General features: G+C 29.8%; 1 protein-coding gene across 3 annotated transcripts in view; it reads right to left on the bottom strand.

Annotated features, from left to right (window-relative positions):
* Positions 1-360: 360 nt before the first annotated feature.
* Positions 361-20222, bottom strand: part of LOC136071881 (leucine-rich repeat serine/threonine-protein kinase 2-like) — an 87505-nt gene continuing 67643 nt past the window's right edge. For all 3 annotated transcript variants that reach the window (XM_065797464.1, XM_065797463.1, XM_065797465.1), the window contains 6 exons: positions 11230-11451; positions 10909-11136; positions 10436-10634; positions 10138-10361; positions 2715-2967; positions 361-1191 (listed from right to left, as the gene is read on the bottom strand). In XM_065797464.1, coding sequence (XP_065653536.1) covers positions 470-1191; positions 2715-2967; positions 10138-10361; positions 10436-10634; positions 10909-11136; positions 11230-11451 — 1848 coding nt within the window. In that variant the 3' untranslated portion in view covers positions 361-469. The remainder of the gene's footprint in view (positions 1192-2714; positions 2968-10137; positions 10362-10435; positions 10635-10908; positions 11137-11229; positions 11452-20222) is intronic.

The following is a 20222-nucleotide window of genomic DNA, read 5'->3' on the forward strand; positions in this document are numbered from 1 at the left end:
GTGTTTTCATGAAAACATAAATAATTATTTATGTTTTCATGAAAACACAGTAACGATAAATATCAGGAAAATTATAGAAATAAATTCCAAAATTTATTACTTACTTTTTTTGAAACAGTTGAAAATCTTGAACTTAAAAAAGTTGTTTATTCAATTTTTATGTAGAATTGTTTATTTATAGAACATCAATTATAATTGATACTCTATAAATAAACAATTCTACATAAAAATTGAATAAACAACTATTTTAAGTTCAAGATTTTCAACTGTTCACTATTCACAAAGAGATTTTGTTAACTCTCAACCATAGCCTCTGTCTTGATAGACGCTCCTCAAAATTAATAAACATATTACAACTTATTTACACACTTTTATTTACTATTATTTTATTACTATATTTATATATAAACTATAGAGAAACTTGATTTTAACGCAACAAATTTTAAACTGACTTTTTATCAAAAAACAATCACAGTAAGGGAAATGCAAACTTTTCCGTTTTAACTGAGAGTTTAGTAAGTAACTCATCGCGATTTTTTCTCTGTGCCATAAAATGCTTTTTTAATTTTAAAATGTTGGCGTCCCATATTAAAACAAAACCAAATTCTTCAACATCATTGTTACTAGCTAATAGTGGTCGGAACCCTTGACCACCTGTTATTACAGACACCGATTCTCCGCTAATTTTTGGTGTCGAAATGATTGAGCGTACAGCACCCAAGTGTCTCGAAACAATAGTAGCAGCTTGAAACAAAGACTTTAAAATGTTAACAATAATTACATGACCTCCGCCGCAACCAATCCATAAGGACGAATTATCCACTAACTCTAAGGTAACTACGCGACAATCGATTTCAATAATATTAGGATAAACTTTTTTTAAAAACTCTGAACAATCAAATTCAAACAAAACAGATTCATCAACTCTATTACCTGTATATTTATAAACATTAAGTCTGCTACTTTTTTTTGAGCTTACGATTAAACGATTTTGAGAAACAATAATAGAAGACACTGCTTTTTCATTTCGCTGTGTAGCAGAAACTGTTTGCAATAAATCAAAAGTAGACGAACTTAATACTTTAATATCTTTACCATAGCCACATATAAGCTGGTCTTGACTTTGAGTCATGCAGATAATTGGATTTTGAATTTTTTCATCGTTTAGAGATATGTATCGAGGACTCCCGTCTAAAAGTGAATAACATACTAATAAATGTATTGTTGCAATAAGCAGTGACGTAGTTATAGAAGTGTGAGTCGTTTTTATGGTTTGCATTTTTTTTTGCAAAAAAAAACCCGTTTTTATAGCGAAAAATAACAAAGGCTTTGTTTTTTAGTTTTTAAAAAAAAAATTACTCTTGACCCTATTTTAAAACTGAAAAAATTAAAAAATTGTTTTCAAGGTGGTATTTATTAAAAGAATTGTTTTCATTCTTTTATTTAGCATACCATTTTACCAGTATTGTCCTAAATGTTATTGAACTGTTCTACAAATAATTTCAGTTATTCATCTCCAATTACTCGCTTATATAAACCCTCTATTACGCACTATTACCATATGGCTACAAACCGTAAACATTTTTACAAATTTCTTGACGTCATATACTTTTTTTAATTTGCTGTTATTTTGTCAATGTTTTGATTTTCGTTACCTTTTAGACGCATTGTTGCCATATGGCAACATACCAATAAAATCAAAACCATCAAAAATATTTTTTTTTTTTAAATCATGTTTATTTAAGTCTATAACACATATTGTGCCCTTCCACTTAACCCGTGTCGTCGGCCCTGAGCATTACGGTAACTTCTAATCAAAGTAATTAAGTTTTAATTTTTTGTTTTAACTACATATTATTTAGTTTTTAGATTCAAAACTTAATGACCATTAATATAAATAAAGTAGTTTGTGGTCACACTGTATATTGAAGTAAATACCTTAATTTTAGATTCAAAACAGAACAAAATTTAAAAACAAAGTTTTGAAAAGAAAAAAACAACTGAATTTTACGAATCAAAAAAATCTCTACTTTATAACTTCTTTTGCTCAACTCTCTGTTCACACAAAAGTAAACAAAAACACTATAAAAATCTGCAAATTCAAAAAAATTCGTAAAAAAACGCGATAGGAAAAAAATTGAGTTGTTTTGCAACAAAATGCCAGTTGTTTTGCAAGAACCCTACCTACGGAATTTTTAGTATTTCAAATATTCTTTCATTCATTAAGCAAACCCCAAATTTAAGTATGTTCATAATTATGTCAAATAGGAAGCTTTTTTGCAAAAGTATATATATAAATAGACAAAATAGTAAAGTAAAAAACAGCAAAAAATTGCAGTGATTGGAGCTTGGGAACTAATATTCCCCAAAAGATCGCCTTCTTCCTCATCTTTCACCCCAACATCATCATAAATGAGTTACGCAATTTTTTTTTTTTAATTTGTTATACTAAATTTAATTTTATCAACAAATTTTAAATTTCATTAAATAATATTTTAACGTTTAAACGTGATGAACCTTTAAAAGAAAATGAAGCTTTGAGAAATTATAAAGTTTCCAGCCTCCCCAAAATGAGGGGGTTTTCAAATTTATATGGTCATAACTTTCGAATTTGGTTTTGAGTTTAGAGAATACATGATAGTGCCTTATTTGAAACATCAAAAATCTTACCTACACCGCTGTAATAAGAGTAAAATAACAAATAAATTTTATACCTGGTTTTAAAATGCCATAAGAAGTAAGTACTGCAATATTCCCATCTGCTAGTCCAAATAAAAACAAATCAAAACGATGTGTATGTAATATGCACAATATAGAATCAGAGAATTGTGCTAACTTATGTTTAAAACACTTTGCCTTGGCGTCGTATAAAGCCACACTACCTTCCTTAGTTCCAACAATAATAAAATGCATATACGACATTATACAAAGAATTCGTCCAATTTTTGTCATTGTACCTTGCACTTCCTGATAGAAAAATATATGGCTACACACACATAGTTAAAAAATGTAGAAGTTTAGTAAGTTAAACAGGAAATGTTTTTTTTAGAAAATTTTTTTATTTATATGTTTTATTAATAGTTATTAAAGTAATATATATTAAATTTTTACATTTGTTAAAGCATTTACTTTTTAAGTTTTAAATGATGCTCAGCTAAACTTTGAATATAAAATAAAGATGCAAAATTTTATCAAAAACTTGAAGCGGTTTTTACTGATTTTATTAAAGTTGTTTTTATTGTTTACAATGGGTTTAAAATGGCCACCCCTACCCATTTAAAGTCTTGTGTTTTTAAACCCAAAACCAGCTAGATCTAGAGCTGTCAAAAAAGTGGTTCAGGTATGGATACTACTATTTTCAGACATGTTACATCGGGATCTAACTAAAATTTTCTCAACCAATTAATTTTACCATTCTGAACCTTAAAGTTGCACAAATTTTGAGAGGTAGAGGTTTTGTTGTGTGTGTGTATATATATATATATATATATATATATATATATATATATATATATATATATATATATATATATATATATATATAAAAATATATATATATATATATATATATATATATATATACATATATATATATATGTATACATATATATATATATACATAGATCTGTGAAAAAATATGTCGACTGTATAAAAAAAGTGTAAAATTTTGATATCTTTTATCCTAGAAATATTTCTGAAAGTATCTGTTGTATTTTATTTGTTACAAATACTGTAGGATTTACATTAGTTAGACCAAAAACAGACAAAAATTGACGTCATCGACGTCGAAAATTGATGTCATCTTTTCTAATTCCGATGTACACAACAATCTAAGTTGTAAACAAAATTTTTTTTACCGAATTATTAGATACTGTATTTGCATACAAATAGGTTGATGTGGGCCTGAATATACGCCTAGGAAGCGTGCATGCATCATTGCACTGCATAAAGAAGGTCTTAGCATTCATGAAATAGCTGCAAAGGGTCATGGGAAGCAACGTGGTATAGCAAATGTGATTAAATGGTTTGCAAATACTGGTCAAACCACAATGAAGAAGCGACCTGGACATCCCAGAATAATTCTGGTCGCGGTGATTCGATTCAAGGGCTCGACTGAACTGTCCAGCGATTGGTTTGAAGCAACAGGAACAAAAGCCTGCTCAAGTACATTAAGGAGACGGTTGATCGCAGATGCCCTGAAATTGTATCATCCAGCAAAGAAACTAATGCTGACCAAGTTTCAGAGGAAAAGACATTTGGATTTTACAAGAGCACACAAGCACTGGACTGTGGATGACTGGAAAAAGGTGCATAAGGTATAGTATTACAATACAATTTTTAGACACGACTAATTGAGTATATTGTGAATATCTTAGTCCATGCGCCATTTTTATATGTTATTTTTATTTTTATTCTCCATTTTGTTATTACTGCAGTACTGTACAGTATTATGACTGTAATGTTTAGGTTGACAGTAATGTTTTTGTTTTTTTACACTACTTTATGTACAACATGTGCTTTTTATGCATTTGGCTGCAGGTCAGCTTTTCTGATAAAAGCACATTCAGCATCCAGGCTAACAAGACTCATGTCAGACGTTGGGTTGACAAGAGACTGCTTCCAAGTTGCATTGCTCCAACTGTTAAACACCCCGAAACTGTAATGATTTAGGGTTGTTTTTCATTATATGTAACAGGGCGTCTGTACGTGGTTCCTAGTGTCAATATGACCAACTCAGAAAGGTATTTGGAAATATTGAATACACACATGCTTCCCAGTGCATCAGCTCTGTATCTAACTGATGACTTAATATTTCAAGACAACGGTGCTCCTTGTCATCATTCAAAGGTGATAAAGGCCTGGCTTCAACAACACAGCGTGACTCAGATGCATGATTGGCCAGGCAGTCACCAAACATAAACCCAATTGAAATTCTGTAGTGCATCTTGAAAAGGAATATCAGCAACACCTAGCCAACAGGCAGAGTCACTCTGATAGAGACAATAATACGTGCCTGGAACGACAAAGTCAACTTGGAGACATTGCACACTTTGGTTAATAGCATGCCTCTACATTTCACTGGTGTAATAGCTGCAAAGAGTTATGCAACCAAATATTAGTTTCAGATATGTTGCGATAGCTACAGGACATTGTATTTAAAAAAAATTCTTAATCAAGCACACTTTAAGATTAATTTACAACTATGAACAGTACAATCAAGTATTGGAAAGTGTTAAATATCATTTTTAATTCAAAAGACTGTGATTTAAACTAGTTTTATGTAAAAAAAAAACAACAAGTTTTTTGATGCTGTCCAAATGCTTTTTCACAGATCTGTATGTATACATATATACATATACACATATATTCAAACCTCAGAATTAGGGTGGTCATTCAGCAATGCCAATTTAACTGCCAATCTAAAAGGTTGTTTAAAGTTGGCAAAAAAATGCTGACCTTGTTTCTATGTTTAATGGTAAGATCTTTTTATCAAATTTTTCTTGCCGACCTGATGCCAACCTCTAAAAGATTGATGTCAACAAGTTATTGTCAACCTCATTTTTCCAAATTTCGAGGGTTGTATATATGTATACATATATGTATAAATATATATATGTGAGTGCATGTAAATATGCATATATATATACATATATATATATATATATATATATATATATAAATTAATAATATTTACATATTATTAATTTATATATGTTTTTGTTAATATTTAAATTGTTTTATGTTAATGTTTTTCTTTTTTTGTTTATATTTACATAGTTTTTTTATTTAAAATAAAATAAAAACTTGCATGTTGTTTAGCTAAAGTCCCTGGAATGGTTTTCAGAATATCTATTTTTTTACCTGTAGTCATTATTTTATTTGAAAGTTTTTGTAGAAAAGTTATTCTTAAAATAAGTTTTAAAAGTTTTTTTTGGCTCGCTGAACAGCTGACACATGGTGGACACAAATACTTTGTGATTTCCAAGAGAAGAGAAGAATCATAAAATCTGACTATTTGAAAATTCATGAAATTCTAAAAATTGCTAATCAACTTGTTTAGATTAATATCATTAGTGTTTTTCTGTAGTTTATTTGGGAAAATATGCTTTTTATAACAGCTGTTATATAACAATAGGATTTTAGTATGGGAGTGAAGTAAGATTCAATGTGGAAATCAAGTGAGTAACTAAGGTGAAGAGTTTAATGTATATTATAAATATTACGGTATTATGAAAAACATTGTATTGCTACCAAAAAATAAAATCACTAAAATTTCCACTAAAATCAGATTTACTAAATTTTGATTATAGGCCAACAATATTGCTTCAATTTTTTTTAAAAGTCAATACCTTTTAAAGCCTCATTACATTAAAAAGGTTTTAATGCTTGTTCTTCCAACAAACAGCAAAAATTATTCCAGGAAACCTATCCTCCTTAATTGTTGCATTTTATTTGCACATATTTCTTTGGAAACTTTTCACTGTATACACATGAAACAGCAAACAGATACGCTGTTGTAGCTTTACATAGGGCTCAAACTTTGATGCTAAACTTTCTGGCTAATTCAAAATTTTAAATTTGTTTGAACCATTCAAGTATTTTATCAGTTTTCAAAATTGAACATGTTTATCTGTACTAGTCTATTGTACACATTTTTTTAAAGTTGTTGTTGTTAACACAAGCTAGTCTTCAATCAAGTAGATGAAAAAAAGTGTGCTTTAGAAATTATCTAAATTCTACATTATCAGTAGAAACAAACAGAATGATAAACTCAGGACTAAGATGATTAGAAAAATTGATCATATAAAGCATAAAATGGAAAAGAAAAATGGAAATGAAAAAAAAACAAGAGTTTTCTATCTATTGAACGAGTAAAAGAATCTGGAAGAAAGAGTGGCTTTAAGGATAAGAAAGCAGCAACTAATATTGGACAATGATTAAGTTTCAAAATCCCGGCTTATCAAACATAGAATGTGACAAAAGGTGTTAAGTTTGAGAGTTTTTCGTCAGAAAAGTTAAGAGATTTTCAAATGTTAAATATCCAAACCAATCAGATAAGCAATCACTGACTGATAAAACTTAAGCTCAAAAACTTTATGACTATATAAGTTCTTACAAAATTTAATGGCTGCATAATAATAAATGACAAAGCGTACATTAAATATGACTTTAAACAGCTCCCAGGTCCAAAATTTTACACTTCAATTGTTCGTGGACATGTCAGCACTATGTTCAAGTATAAATCATTGAATAAATTTGGAAAGAAACTTCTCTTGTGGCAAGCAATATGCAGCTACGGTTTGAGATCTTGAGCGTCTTATTGCCAACTTTAAACCATGATGTTTACATTAAGGAATGCTTGCAAGCTAGACCTTTGCCATTTTATCAAAGTCACAATGTCTTCTGTTGGCTTGATCTTGCTTCTTGTCATTATTCTAAGAATACCATAGAATGGTACAAATTGAGAGACATCAAATTCACATCAAAAAGCTGATTCCACCAAACTGCCCACAGTTCCACCCCATTGAGATATTTTTGGGAACTGGCAAAGGATATTTTAGTAAGAGAGGCGAAATAATAAGTGCAGCTAAAGATTTAATTAGAGAGCGCACATTAAATTCAAAAAAAATAAAATAATAAAAGTAGGTAAAAAAATTTTTCAAAACACTGCGCAGAAGTTGATGTCATCGATTAGCGTAAATGTTTCCTTATTTATTCGAAATAATGAAAAGTATTAAAATAAAAAGCATTTTTATAATCTTCAAGCTCCTAAATATTGAATCCTCTCTTTAGATTAAAATAAATATTGAAGTTTTTGCATTAGTTTAATTATTTTATATTTTTTTGAATCTTTTATTGTTCCAAATTTAACAATCGAATGCTTTAAAGAGTGTATAAAATGTATAGAGCCTTCTACAATTTGATAGAGGAATACCCAACCACCTGCCAATTGGTTGGAAAACAATCATCTAAAATTTCTATAAAGTTTTTTTTAACTTTAAAAATTATGTATAATTTACAATCTAACATAAATGTAAACTATTAAACAAAGCATCAGTTTAACTTAAAATGTGTAAAAAATAAAGTGTATTTGTACAACATAACATTAAGTGTAGCCACATTTAAACTGTAAACACATTATATTTTTTATATTAAACTTGTTTTATAAGACAGAGCCGAATAATAATAATTTTTAATAATAAAAAAACCACAAACAAAAAACTTAAAATAAGCATCTGATGTCACTAGTTTAAATTTAGAAAGTTTAAGTAAAACTTATGATTTTTTATTAAAATGTTTTACATTATATAGTTACAATTTCTTATTATTACAAATTTATGATATCAATTAAAGGGCTTGGTGATAAGAAAAAATATGTCTTCTTTTTGCCAATTGTATTTGCATTTACATTATGTTTTATGGTTTGAATAAATTTACAAAAGGAAAAAAAAAATTGGAAATATTGTCTCATAATTTTATTTTTACAAATGGTTTTAAACAAGGAACTTTAAAAAAATGGGAGTAATAATTTTTTGAAGCTGATATTTCATTTATTAAAATATAATCGTATAATTTCGACACCTAATCACTATAAAATTATTGAAAATGTTACTGAAAAATCGAAAAAACATCAATACAAAATTACAAAGAAACATTTAAAAGGTAAGTTTGAAAAACTTTATAAAATGACTTACAATAAACAAAAACAATCAAACAGATTGAATAAAAATATAGTTAAATCTGGAATCTTAAAGTTATTGCAAACTCAGTTAGACACCTCCACAATAAATCTCCTGAATCTTGGACCAAATTTTGCACCGTCGTTTAAAAAGTTGCCTTATATGGAAATTTTAACACCGATCGAAGCTTTTGCTTTACATTTAGAAAAAAATAGTAAAAAATCTGATGCAGAAAAGATTCGACAAAATATGAGTAAAATTCTTATTAAAAATATAAAACATAGATTACCCGATAATTTATCAAAAGAACAAAGATTATCTTTAAATAATTTGAGGAAAAAAATGAATGGTTTAGCAGTTTATCCATTTGATAAAGGAACAGGATTTGTACTTATAAACGAAGAGGATGCATTTTATAAATTAGAAGAGGAAATTAAACACTCAGTAACGATCAACTATGACCCGACTCAAACCCTTATGATTAAATTTCAGAAACTATTATGCAGGTTACGAAAACAAAAAAAGTTTGATAACAAGACTTATTTTCAAATGTACCCTTCTGACTGCGTACATCCACGTTTATATGGAGTCATAAAAGCTAACAAGCCAGAAAAGAACTATCCAATGCGGCTAGTCGTTTCTACTATAGGATCATCAGAGCATCTTGTAATAATTATACAACCAACCTTAAACAAAAACAAAACAAGATTATTAAACTCCTCCTCGTTTGTCAACGAAGCGAAATCTTGGTTAATTGATCCTAGTGAAATTCATGTCTCTTTTTATGTGGTGGGGTTATATCCCTCCATTCCAATTGACAGAGCAATTCCTGTGATTATCGATATTTTAAACAACGTTATTGATAGTCTTAAAAAAAGAACCAAACTATCTCTTAGTGATATACATGAAATGATCAAACTTTGCCTTAACCAATGGTATTTTTTATACAAAAACTAGCATGAGTTACCCGGCGTTGCCCGGGCCAATATTTAAACTGGCTTACCTGATATCTGTACACAAAAATGGGCCCAAAAATGGGCCTAAAAAATCGGCCCAAAAAATGATCCCCCTGACCCCAGGGTCAGGGGGGCCAATTTTTGGGCCCCCTTGACCCCGGGGATCGGGGTACGGGGTCAAAACCCAGCTAAGAACCTTCTCCCCCTCGAGGACTACCCCCATGCCAAATTTCATCGAGATCGGTCCGGCGGTTTGGATTTCTATAGAGAACAAACAAACAAACAAACACACACACACACATTGCCCTTTATATATATAGAAGATATATATTCACGTACAACAAGATATGACATTAAAACAATTTATTAAAATATATATAAAATTATTATCATTATTTTAATTATTATTATTATTATTACAATTATAATTATTATAACATTAGCAACAATATTAAAAAAATAAAATTAAATCATATGTAATATTAAACAAACAGTTTAACTTGTTTTTTTGCCTGCATAATAGAAAACCATGACAACTGGCTGTTCAATCCATGTCCACCACTAGCAGCCCAAACCTCATTATGTTCAACTTTTGAATCAGAATAAGTACAAATTGTAAGACAATCAACATATTGTCCTTTGCAAACTGCAACATGTTTCTTTAAACACAAAAGATCAATATTTATAAGTGCATTCACAATGGTTTCAGCATTTGGTCTCTCCTCTAAAATAAACAAATAATAATAATAAAAGCAAGTTATGCATAAAATACATCTAATTTACCGTTATTTACTGAACCTGGATTTTTTCGAAGACAATTCTTTATAAGATCTTCGATATCAGGCCAAGGTGCAACACCATGAGAAATTAAAGAGTCAATAGGCTTGTCATTTAAAACAGCATCTTTAAACTCATTCTGATGATTTAAATCTCTGAATGGTTTTTGACCATTAGAAATAAGCTCATATATTGTTACACCATAAGATAAAATGTCAACCTAAAATAAAGTTTTACATTCAAAAAACTCAAAATTTTTCCATTTTATAAGTCAATTGTTAAATACAAATATTGTCAAAAATAAAGTTACATTTGTTTAAACAAATAAAACCTGTCAGTTTATAAAGTATAATCTGCAAATTGAATTTTTACAAATTACAGATCCTCTGTATTTAATATTCACAGCAAGTAGTTTTGATTGTAATTATTTTTTAAGAATTTTAAATATAATAAATTATTTTAAATATAAGAGCTTCCAGTTATGGCATTTTTACCTCTATGCTATACTCGCTGTCTTCACATCCAACTTCAGGAGCTTGATATGTAGGTGTTCCTCTATTAGCAATTAAACCCTGATATGTTCTATGTTGAGATATACCATAGTCAGAGAGTTTAACATTAACAGGTACGCTTAATGAATATGAAAACACAAGAATATTGCTTGGTTTCAAATCTCGATATACAATGTTATGTTTGTGAATAAAAGCCAAACCTTCTGCTATCTAAAAAATATTATATTTTTGTAATTTTTTTTTTTTTTGATAAAAAGTATTTCACAGTATCAGAGACTTTGATTCTAAATAAAAAAACTCCACCTGCAAAGCTATCTTATGTTTTAAACTTTTGTTTTTTGAAATCTTTTGTGAGGCTATGATATCTGCTAAGTTCCCTAAAGGACTATATTCAAGTAGAAGAGCCCGAGGACGAAGACTCACTCCAAAAAATGAAATAAGACAAGGATGATGTAGACGCTTTAAAATATCAACTTCTTGTCGCAACATGCGATTTGGACAGTTTCCTGTAGACTCATTAAATACCTAAAACAAGTATAAGCAATCATTAAGCTTCATCATAATTGTCATCATCATTATTATCATGAGTTAAATTTGAAATAACTTAGTCTTAGAACTATATTTATTATAGAGCTATATTTATTATAAAAGTATATTTATTATAGAGTTATATTTATTATAGAGCTATATTTATTATAGAGCATTATTAATAATAAGCACATAAACACATGAAACCTCCAATTGAGTCTAATTTCAAAGATTTGTAGATTTGCAGTTGCTTAGCAATGACTGAATTTATTAAAAAGAGTATGGTGTTAGCAAGTCTCAAAGAGTATGGTGTTATCAAAACTAAAAGAGCATGGTGTTATGCATGGTATTCCCAACTGCATATAAAAATTAAAATTTTCTATTTAAAATTTTAAATCAAGTCCAGATTCATATTTTAACTCTATTAAATCTACTATGATGACTTTCCTAAGGTAAAAAAAAACTATTTCTAAATAAAAGTTAGTAAAAATTTAACTTCACAACCAGTGGTCTTCAAACAAAGTCAAAATCTTCACGATAAAATTAAGTTGGGATGATATTGAACATTATAGTTGCTGTTTTACTAATAGTTCTTCTTATTGCTTTAGATAATAAAAAGTTTAAAAGTAAAAAATTACTAATTATAAAATATTTACATATATCCTTCAAGTTCAAAACAATTTTTTATTCATTTTGTAACAATACAGCAATGCTCGACAACCTGCATAATTCAAAATACATACAAATCATCAAGTAACCAAGAATTAAACATGGATTTAGAACTTTTAAATATTTTTTAGACTTGTTACCTCAAAAAACATCAACAATTCTAACTAACTTTCTTTCTCATCAGATTTTTGAATATATTATTAAATGTAACAATTATGATTCTGCTCTAGAAATATTTAGTAACCCCTACATAAAAACAATAAAATGTTTATTTAACATTGTTTAGCAACATGTCTTCAAAAATCAGGTGAATCATTTGATAATTATATCCAAGCACTTTTTGCCAAAGATCGCAACTTGAAAGAAGTTACTGCATTAGAATACCAAGAAGAACCAATTCGTGACTCCTTTATTAGTGGTAGGGGAAACAGGAGTAAAATGGGATACTTAAAGGAAAAACCCTTCTAGAGTAACAAAAACTATCAAAATCAATACAAAAATACTTGAAAATAAAATAATACAACATTATAACAAAGCAAGAAAAACATAGAATGTAAATTTTTAAATCTATTGAACTTCAAAAAAACAAAAAAACAATTACCCTATTTTTTGCAGAAATAAAATTATTGAACCTTCAACATCACCCTTAAGATCACAAGTCATTGTAATAAGAAATAAGAGATCAAAAAATTGTCTAATTGTAGATTATAAAACTATCAATCGTTTAAATGTGTTGATGCCTCCTACCCTCTACCATGAGTAGATAACTTGTAAACTGGTAATGAGAAATTGATAGACATGTTTGCTTTTTTTGATAATTTGACAATCTGTGGAAAGACTCAAAATGACTTTAACTTCAAACACTTCCTTTTAGCTGCTAAAGCAAAGAACTTAACTTACAACAATTAAAAATGTGTCTAAGCCTTCTTGGCTACAAAGCTTGTCATCAGCAAATCAAGCCAGATGCTGAACAACTTTGACTACTCTAAAAACTACCTGTTGACTGTTGACGCAAGGATCTATTTTTCAAGGTACTATTCACGAAGGATCCCTTGTTTCTTTAAGAAGATATATAATTTAGTAAAAGTTAAACCATTTCCTCTAGCTGCTTCATGCATTGAAGTATATATTACTCTCAAGAGAGACATAATCATGCTCATGAGTGCTCTGTCATGTGTTCTATCAATAAAAATGAACCATTTGAGTTAGAAACTGATGCTCAGTTAGAATGCTGATACAGCAATTGAAGATCTAAACTATTGCAATAATGATTGGCTGAAAAAAATTGAATTTTATCTGAGTTAAAGTTCACCAGCCACTGTGAGCCCAATGCAGTAGCAGAAGTGACATCCTTTTCAAGCTCAAATGCCCCCTCCAAGCAATCAGAGAGTGTTGGCTTCTTATCAAGACAAGAATAAATGGCAGTATCATCAGCAAACAATTCTACCTTAGATGTGAGAATATCTCGAAGATCAATAATGTAAATTAAAAACAGTATAGGGTCAAGGATAGAACCTTGAGGAAGCCCTAAAGTTACAGGATATAAAGAAGAGTGCTGTCCATCGAGGACAACATTTACACTATGATTGGAAAGGAAGGATTCAATAATCTTAAAGATTAGAAGAATGGAGCTTCTGGAGCTTAATAAGAAGAATTAAGCTTATGGAGAGGATCAGCATGCCAAACTTCATCAAAAGCTTTAGAAATGTCAAGAGCAATAACCTTAATTTCTTCACCTCTATTTAATGATTGATAAAATTTATTGGGTATCACTGTTAGCAAATCAGCTGTAGAACAAGAAAATCGAAATCCATATCTTTCTGGTGATCAGAAAGTAAGTTATTAGATTCAAGATGAGAGATTAAGTGTTTGTTAATTAAAGATTCAAAAACCTTGCTTATCATAGGAAGAAGACTAATAGGACAATAGTTAGACGTGTCAAATCACTCTCAAAAATCCAGAATTTTTGAAAATAGGGATAACAAGTGCCACTTTCCAACAGGCATTGTCTTTAGGTGAGGTGAAAAAATTTGAACCATACAAGAGAGGTGGAATAACAGATTTGCCTTTATTATTGATACTGTTAAAGATTCCCCAGAAGCTACAAGAGCCTAAATTTTGAGATGAAATACGAGATTTCATGACCTGATAATAGAGGGCTTTAGTGTTGACAAAACCTTTTTACAATGGTTTTTAGAAATTGTAAACAGACATCTGTTTTCTGGAGAATTGTTTTGCTGATAGATATGGAAGTAATGGTTTCGATTGGAAATTGCAGCAGCACAATATGAGGCTTGATTTGGAATCGTCGAGAGGAACTAAAAGATTCCATGCCAGCCTGAGACCAAGAAGATATGTAAGAAGCACATTTGTCAGCAGGAAGATAAAAGATTTCTACTTAAGGGCCATCACGGAGAAAAATCAGGGAAAGAGTTCCTGTCAGCTTTAAGGTAGTTGTAAGAGATACAATGATAGGGGGATTCAGGTGATGAAGAAGAATGAGGTAATAGTTTTAGAGAGATCAAACTGTGATCAGAAGGTTGAATGTGGAGAAACTGAGCATTGATTAGGATCAGAAACAAGACATAAGTTGAGTGGAGAAGGTAAATGATTCGGGTTGTCAGGAAAGAGAGTTAAAAAGTTGACTATTTAAGTTAGATATTGAGAAAGGCAAAAGTTGTGGGCCTTAAAGCCTGCAGAGTCACTGACACTAGAGCCAAGCCAATTAGTGTGATGAGCGTTCAAGTCACCAACATCAACTATATTGGCTGATGGATAAAGATATGGATATACCAAAAGACATTCTGCTACAGGAAACCTAATCCTTTCATGACTCACCCAACCCGGCAAGGTATTATTAAAAATACATGCTAAAAAATGGAAGTATGAACCTAATGTAGGCGAGGTATTCCTTATCAAAGTAATCCCACATTAAGCACTTATTAAGCATGACAGTGGTCAAGAATTTACAGTTTATATTAGCCATCTTGCGCTGCTAACCTAAGACTTGCCTACAGTTACATCCAAAACATCAAATCTAATCACATCATTTGATATAACTGAAGATATACAATTAATTACTTGAAACTTAAGATGTCGGGGTGATTATATTGAACATTGTTATTTTTGCTGCTTTATTAATATTACTTCTTGTTGTTTTAGTTAATAAAAAATTGAAAACTATAGAATTAATTATTTATAAATATCCTTCAAGTTCATAACATAACTCACAACCAGTTGTCTCAAAGCGCACTCAAAATCTTCTAAACAATATCAACAGTCCTGAAAATAGATTTGATAAAAAATGGAATGGATTAACAATATCTCAAAAAAATGTTTCACTGCTTTTTTTTTACAAAAATTTTTTATTCTATAAAAGTTTTGAATAAAAAAGAATTTTAAATTTCAACAACAAATCAAATCAGGCAAAATAATCTTACTAACCATGAGTTAGCACTTTATTATTTTAAAACACTTTTTAATTTAATCTGCGAATATATTTTAATACAATCTAAAATAATACTAATCCAAGGGGGATTTTAATACAGAAAAACACTCAAAAAAAAGTTTTATATTTATTTTATACTTAAATTTTTAAATAGAGTTAAAAATATTGGCTTGACTATTTACTATTAACTTTTAGGGATCTTATAAGCAAAATGCAATTGTACAATTAACATTTTTTCGCAGTAGTCTAGAAAAACTAAATATTTTGTACCTGCGTTCCATAGCCTGTAAAAATCTGTTAACTGGTTCTCATGCTTGCTCACTCCAAAACTCAAAAATAAGTTTTCATATACTTGTATTTTAGCTTGACTGTCAATAAACTACCAAGTAATATCCTTGATGACAGTGTGAAATTTAGATAATTAAAGTTGTATTATTATTTTTTATGGTGATTGAAATCCCAACAGTTTTGTAATCTCTTTTAAAAGACAGTATAAAATCTCTATAGAAACGTGTATTGAAACATTCATTGCAGTCCGTCTGACTGCATTAAACGTTTTTAATGCAGAAATAAGCCATAATAAGTTAGGCTGTTTTGTTAAAGGTTGCATGAATCACTTGTACCCCAAGCTTATGGTGAATATTCACAAACAAATCATAACAGTTACAATTACTTGGCTCTGCTTAATGCTCACTCTGTTTAACTCAAAGTGGACACTAGTATCAAAATGTCCCTTATAATATAACAACTACGGAAGTTCATTGTAAACTGCATATGATGACTACTGTCTTTTGGAATGGACATTTAGGGAATTTTAAAAGATTTTTTGGTTTTATTTGCCTCTGAAACAAGATACTAAAAATACTATCACAGCATTGGCGAATACCTAAGGCATGGGTCAAAGCTGGAATTTTCGTTGGATCAAGAAATTCATAAAATATGATGAGTTTGCAAAACTGGTAACCAGAAAAAATATTTTGCAAACCTTTTGATCTTTCATAAATTGTTTTGATAAAACAAAAGAACAATTTAAACAGCTAAACTTTTTTACAATTATTTTGTATTTCTGTAATTCCAAAAACTTGAACTTCCAAGGGACCAAGGAAAATGATTCGACTAATGAATATTTGACTAAAGCGAATTCCTGTAAGGTCTAACTTTAACTGAAATGAGATAATAGTTCAAGTTAAGATAAGTTTTCAATTTTTCCTTTATTTAATATCAAAGTATAAATATTAAATATACATTATACTAATAAAAATGTAAAAAATGTTTCAGTGAAAGAAGTTATGTATTCATGCTGTTTAGTTAAGTTACTTGTGCTGTACTGAATTTACTACATATATAGTTAATATTGAAAAAGTTTAGCAACACAATGACTTATTATTTGGTAACAAAATTATGTCTAAAAGCAATCGAACTTCAGATTTATTAAAACTATAAAATAATTGCTTTTTTAATGGTTCAAGTTAATCAAGGTTTAACTTACTGGGAATTAACTGTATTATATAACTGCACCGATTATATAAATATCTATTATATATTATATCTATACCAATTTCGAAATTACTACAAAAAAAGCTTATGGTTATGAATGGAATCATTAAAAAATATTTTTAAAAAAACATGTAAAAAATATTGCTGATGTATTTATTGTTTGCAAAAAACTGGTAAAACATTCATTACCAGCTATTAAAAATTGAAAACTAAAACTAATTAGTGGTAAAAAATCTATGAATAAACCATTTATAAAATTTATTAAAGAGAGATTAAATAAATATTCACAAAATTTATAAAAGAGAGACAAAACAAGTATAATATATTTGTTTTATCTCTCTTTTATAAATTTTGTGATATTATCACATTAAGACAGCAATTTTATTTTTAAGGAAAACATTTTTTATAATTTAATCCAGGCACCACTTAACTAGAAGCCATGCCCTTGTTTCAGAATAATAAAATTTCAAATTTTACAAGAATATTTTTTAATATGTTTCTATTGCCAACCATTTATTCATCTAACTTCATGTAGCTTTAAGGAAATTAAAGGAAAAGATGGGTGAATAAGGAAAAGCTAGGTGTATGCATTCCCACCCATTTACAGCTTTGGCCAAAAGTTTGGAACACCCTTGCATTTTGGGCATTTTAGCCATTTTCGGCAGTTATAGACTATGCCACAATGACTAATTTGCACTAATTAGTGTCAGTTGTTGAAATATAGAAGACTAGCTACAGAATGAGCGTTGTTTCCTATCTTACGCTTGAATACAAAAATATTTATAGCTTATACAATCAATGTACCATTGATTTCAGTATCAGCCATTGTTCATTATGAGAGACACAACCAATCATGCGTAAAGCTATAAATTTCTTATGCAGTGTCTGACTTTTTTACGTTCTTAGATTGATTCATGTGCATGTGTAGACGTCTGCTAACGCGCTTTACAGGTTAGAAATTTCTATTTTTGGACTCTAAATATGACTTCATTTTACCTCCATATTTTGGAACCATTTCAAACAGGTAGAAATTATAAAGTATATTTTAGAAGGAGTAAAGGTTGATTTTTATGTTCAATTTACCTTGTTTTACTTAGTAGTTAATTAAATATTAGTAAATATTAACAATTCACGATTTTGTTCTGGGTGTGTTTGCAGATATTCTGACCCATAATCTTCTAATGGCACGTGGAAAAGAGTTGTCAGTTGCGAAGTGTGCGCAAATTATGGTGCTCCACCAGCAAAACTTCTCTAAAAAGAGAATTTCTGCCATTCTGGGGTGTCCCGATTGGAAGTCATCAAAGGGATTGCTAGAGCAACAGAGTTGGGTACACTGGATTCACGTAAAAGGTCTGGAAGACCATGTGTAACTTCATTTACAGCTGATCGTCTCATCCGAAGGGGCTGTATTGCTTATCCCACATGGTCCTCCTCAGCTATATCATCTTCCATGTCGGACCCACCAAGTTCCCAAACATTCAGTAGGCGATTGGTAAACGATTTCAATCTCCGGTGCTATTGTGCTGCAAAAAAAGCCAAGTTGACCGCTAAAAACATCAAAGACCAATTGGCCTTCTGCAGAAAGTACCGGCACTGGGTGGCAGAAAACTGGAGGAGCCTAATGTTTTCGGACAAAGCTACCTTCACTCAGTTTCAATTAAAGTCATGTCGTGTTAGGAGACCACCAAATCAACGTTTCAATGCCAGATATGTAACACCAACAGTAAAGAAGTCACCTACGGTCATGGTTTGGGCAAGCTTTAGCATCGGGCAGGGGAGGTATCTGGTTCATGCCATGAAATACAACGATCAATGGTCAGGTCTACCTTAGTATCCTACAAGAGAAACTTCCCCATCATATGGGGATACTCAATTGCACCACATTTCAGCATGATGGTGCTCCCTGCCATCAAACAAGGGCAGTGAGTAATTGGCTTTGGGATTCTGGGATTGTCTTAGGTCCATAGCCTGGATCAAGCCCAGACCTCAATCCCATTGAAAATATGTGGACCTTAATTAAACAAAAGGTTGCTGAGCAAGCACCGACGACAGAAAAGGATCTAATAGAGGTTATAAAGTGTGTATGGGTGACAGAAGTGAGTCAGCAGTATTGTAAGAATTTGGTGACCTCAATGCCCAGGCATATAGAAGCTGTTCTGAAGAGTCGAGGACAATATACAAAATACTAACTGTGGATTTTTAATGACCTACTGACTGTAGATTAATTTCGTATTGTTATGGTAGTAATATAAAATATATGTTGATATGTTATTACACAAAATGTGTCGTTTCCTTCAAAAATGCTAGGGTGTTCCAAACTTTTGGCCAAAGCTGTATATAATAAATATTTTTGTTAACTATCAGGCTAAACTTATCAGGCTTCATTATTCTGCAATTAATATCCAAACATCTCTATATTATATAAAAATAATATAAAAGATTTAAAAAAAAATTTAAAAGAAAAATGTTCAAAACTATTTGCATTATCTCCACTCAAAAATAAATACCAAAGCAAACTCTTTTTTTTTAATTTTTTTTAATTTATTTTGCTGTTTATATAAACTACAAGTTCTTTTCACCAAAAAATAAAATTTAATTACAAATATATAAATAATAAACAGACAGGGGCTTAAAAAAGATGGCAAACAGATCATGATAATAATAGTAAAATATGATAATAATGTTAATCCATAATGTTAACTATTTGGTTAGGTTCTTTAATTAGTTCATTATTGAATGTTAAAGCTCGGATGGGATTTTTTTTAATTGTTTTTGCTAATAAAATATTTAAATAGTAGTTTTGAATTGTGGGTTGATTTACTTACAAGATTCTTTTCAAATGAGCTTTTTGCTTGTAGAACTTTACACTTTAAGTCTTTGCACACTGCTTCGTATTTTATTTTAGATTTAGTCTGTCTATTGTTCTTTGAATATAAATTTAACCATAGTGACCTTTTGATACGCACTAAATCTTTAAATTCTTGTGTGATCCAAGGAGATCTAATGGCATTATGAGTTCCAGTTTGTTGAGGTATATAAGATTCTATGATATTTGAGTAAATTAATAAAAATTTATTACACATTTTATTTGGCAGTTAAATTCTTAAAACGCATTGTCCAGTTCATTCCTACAACCACTCTACTTATTTCAGAA

This window comes from Hydra vulgaris, chromosome 05, assembly GCF_038396675.1.
Source record: "Hydra vulgaris chromosome 05, alternate assembly HydraT2T_AEP".
Lineage (NCBI taxonomy): Eukaryota > Metazoa > Cnidaria > Hydrozoa > Anthoathecata > Hydridae > Hydra > Hydra vulgaris.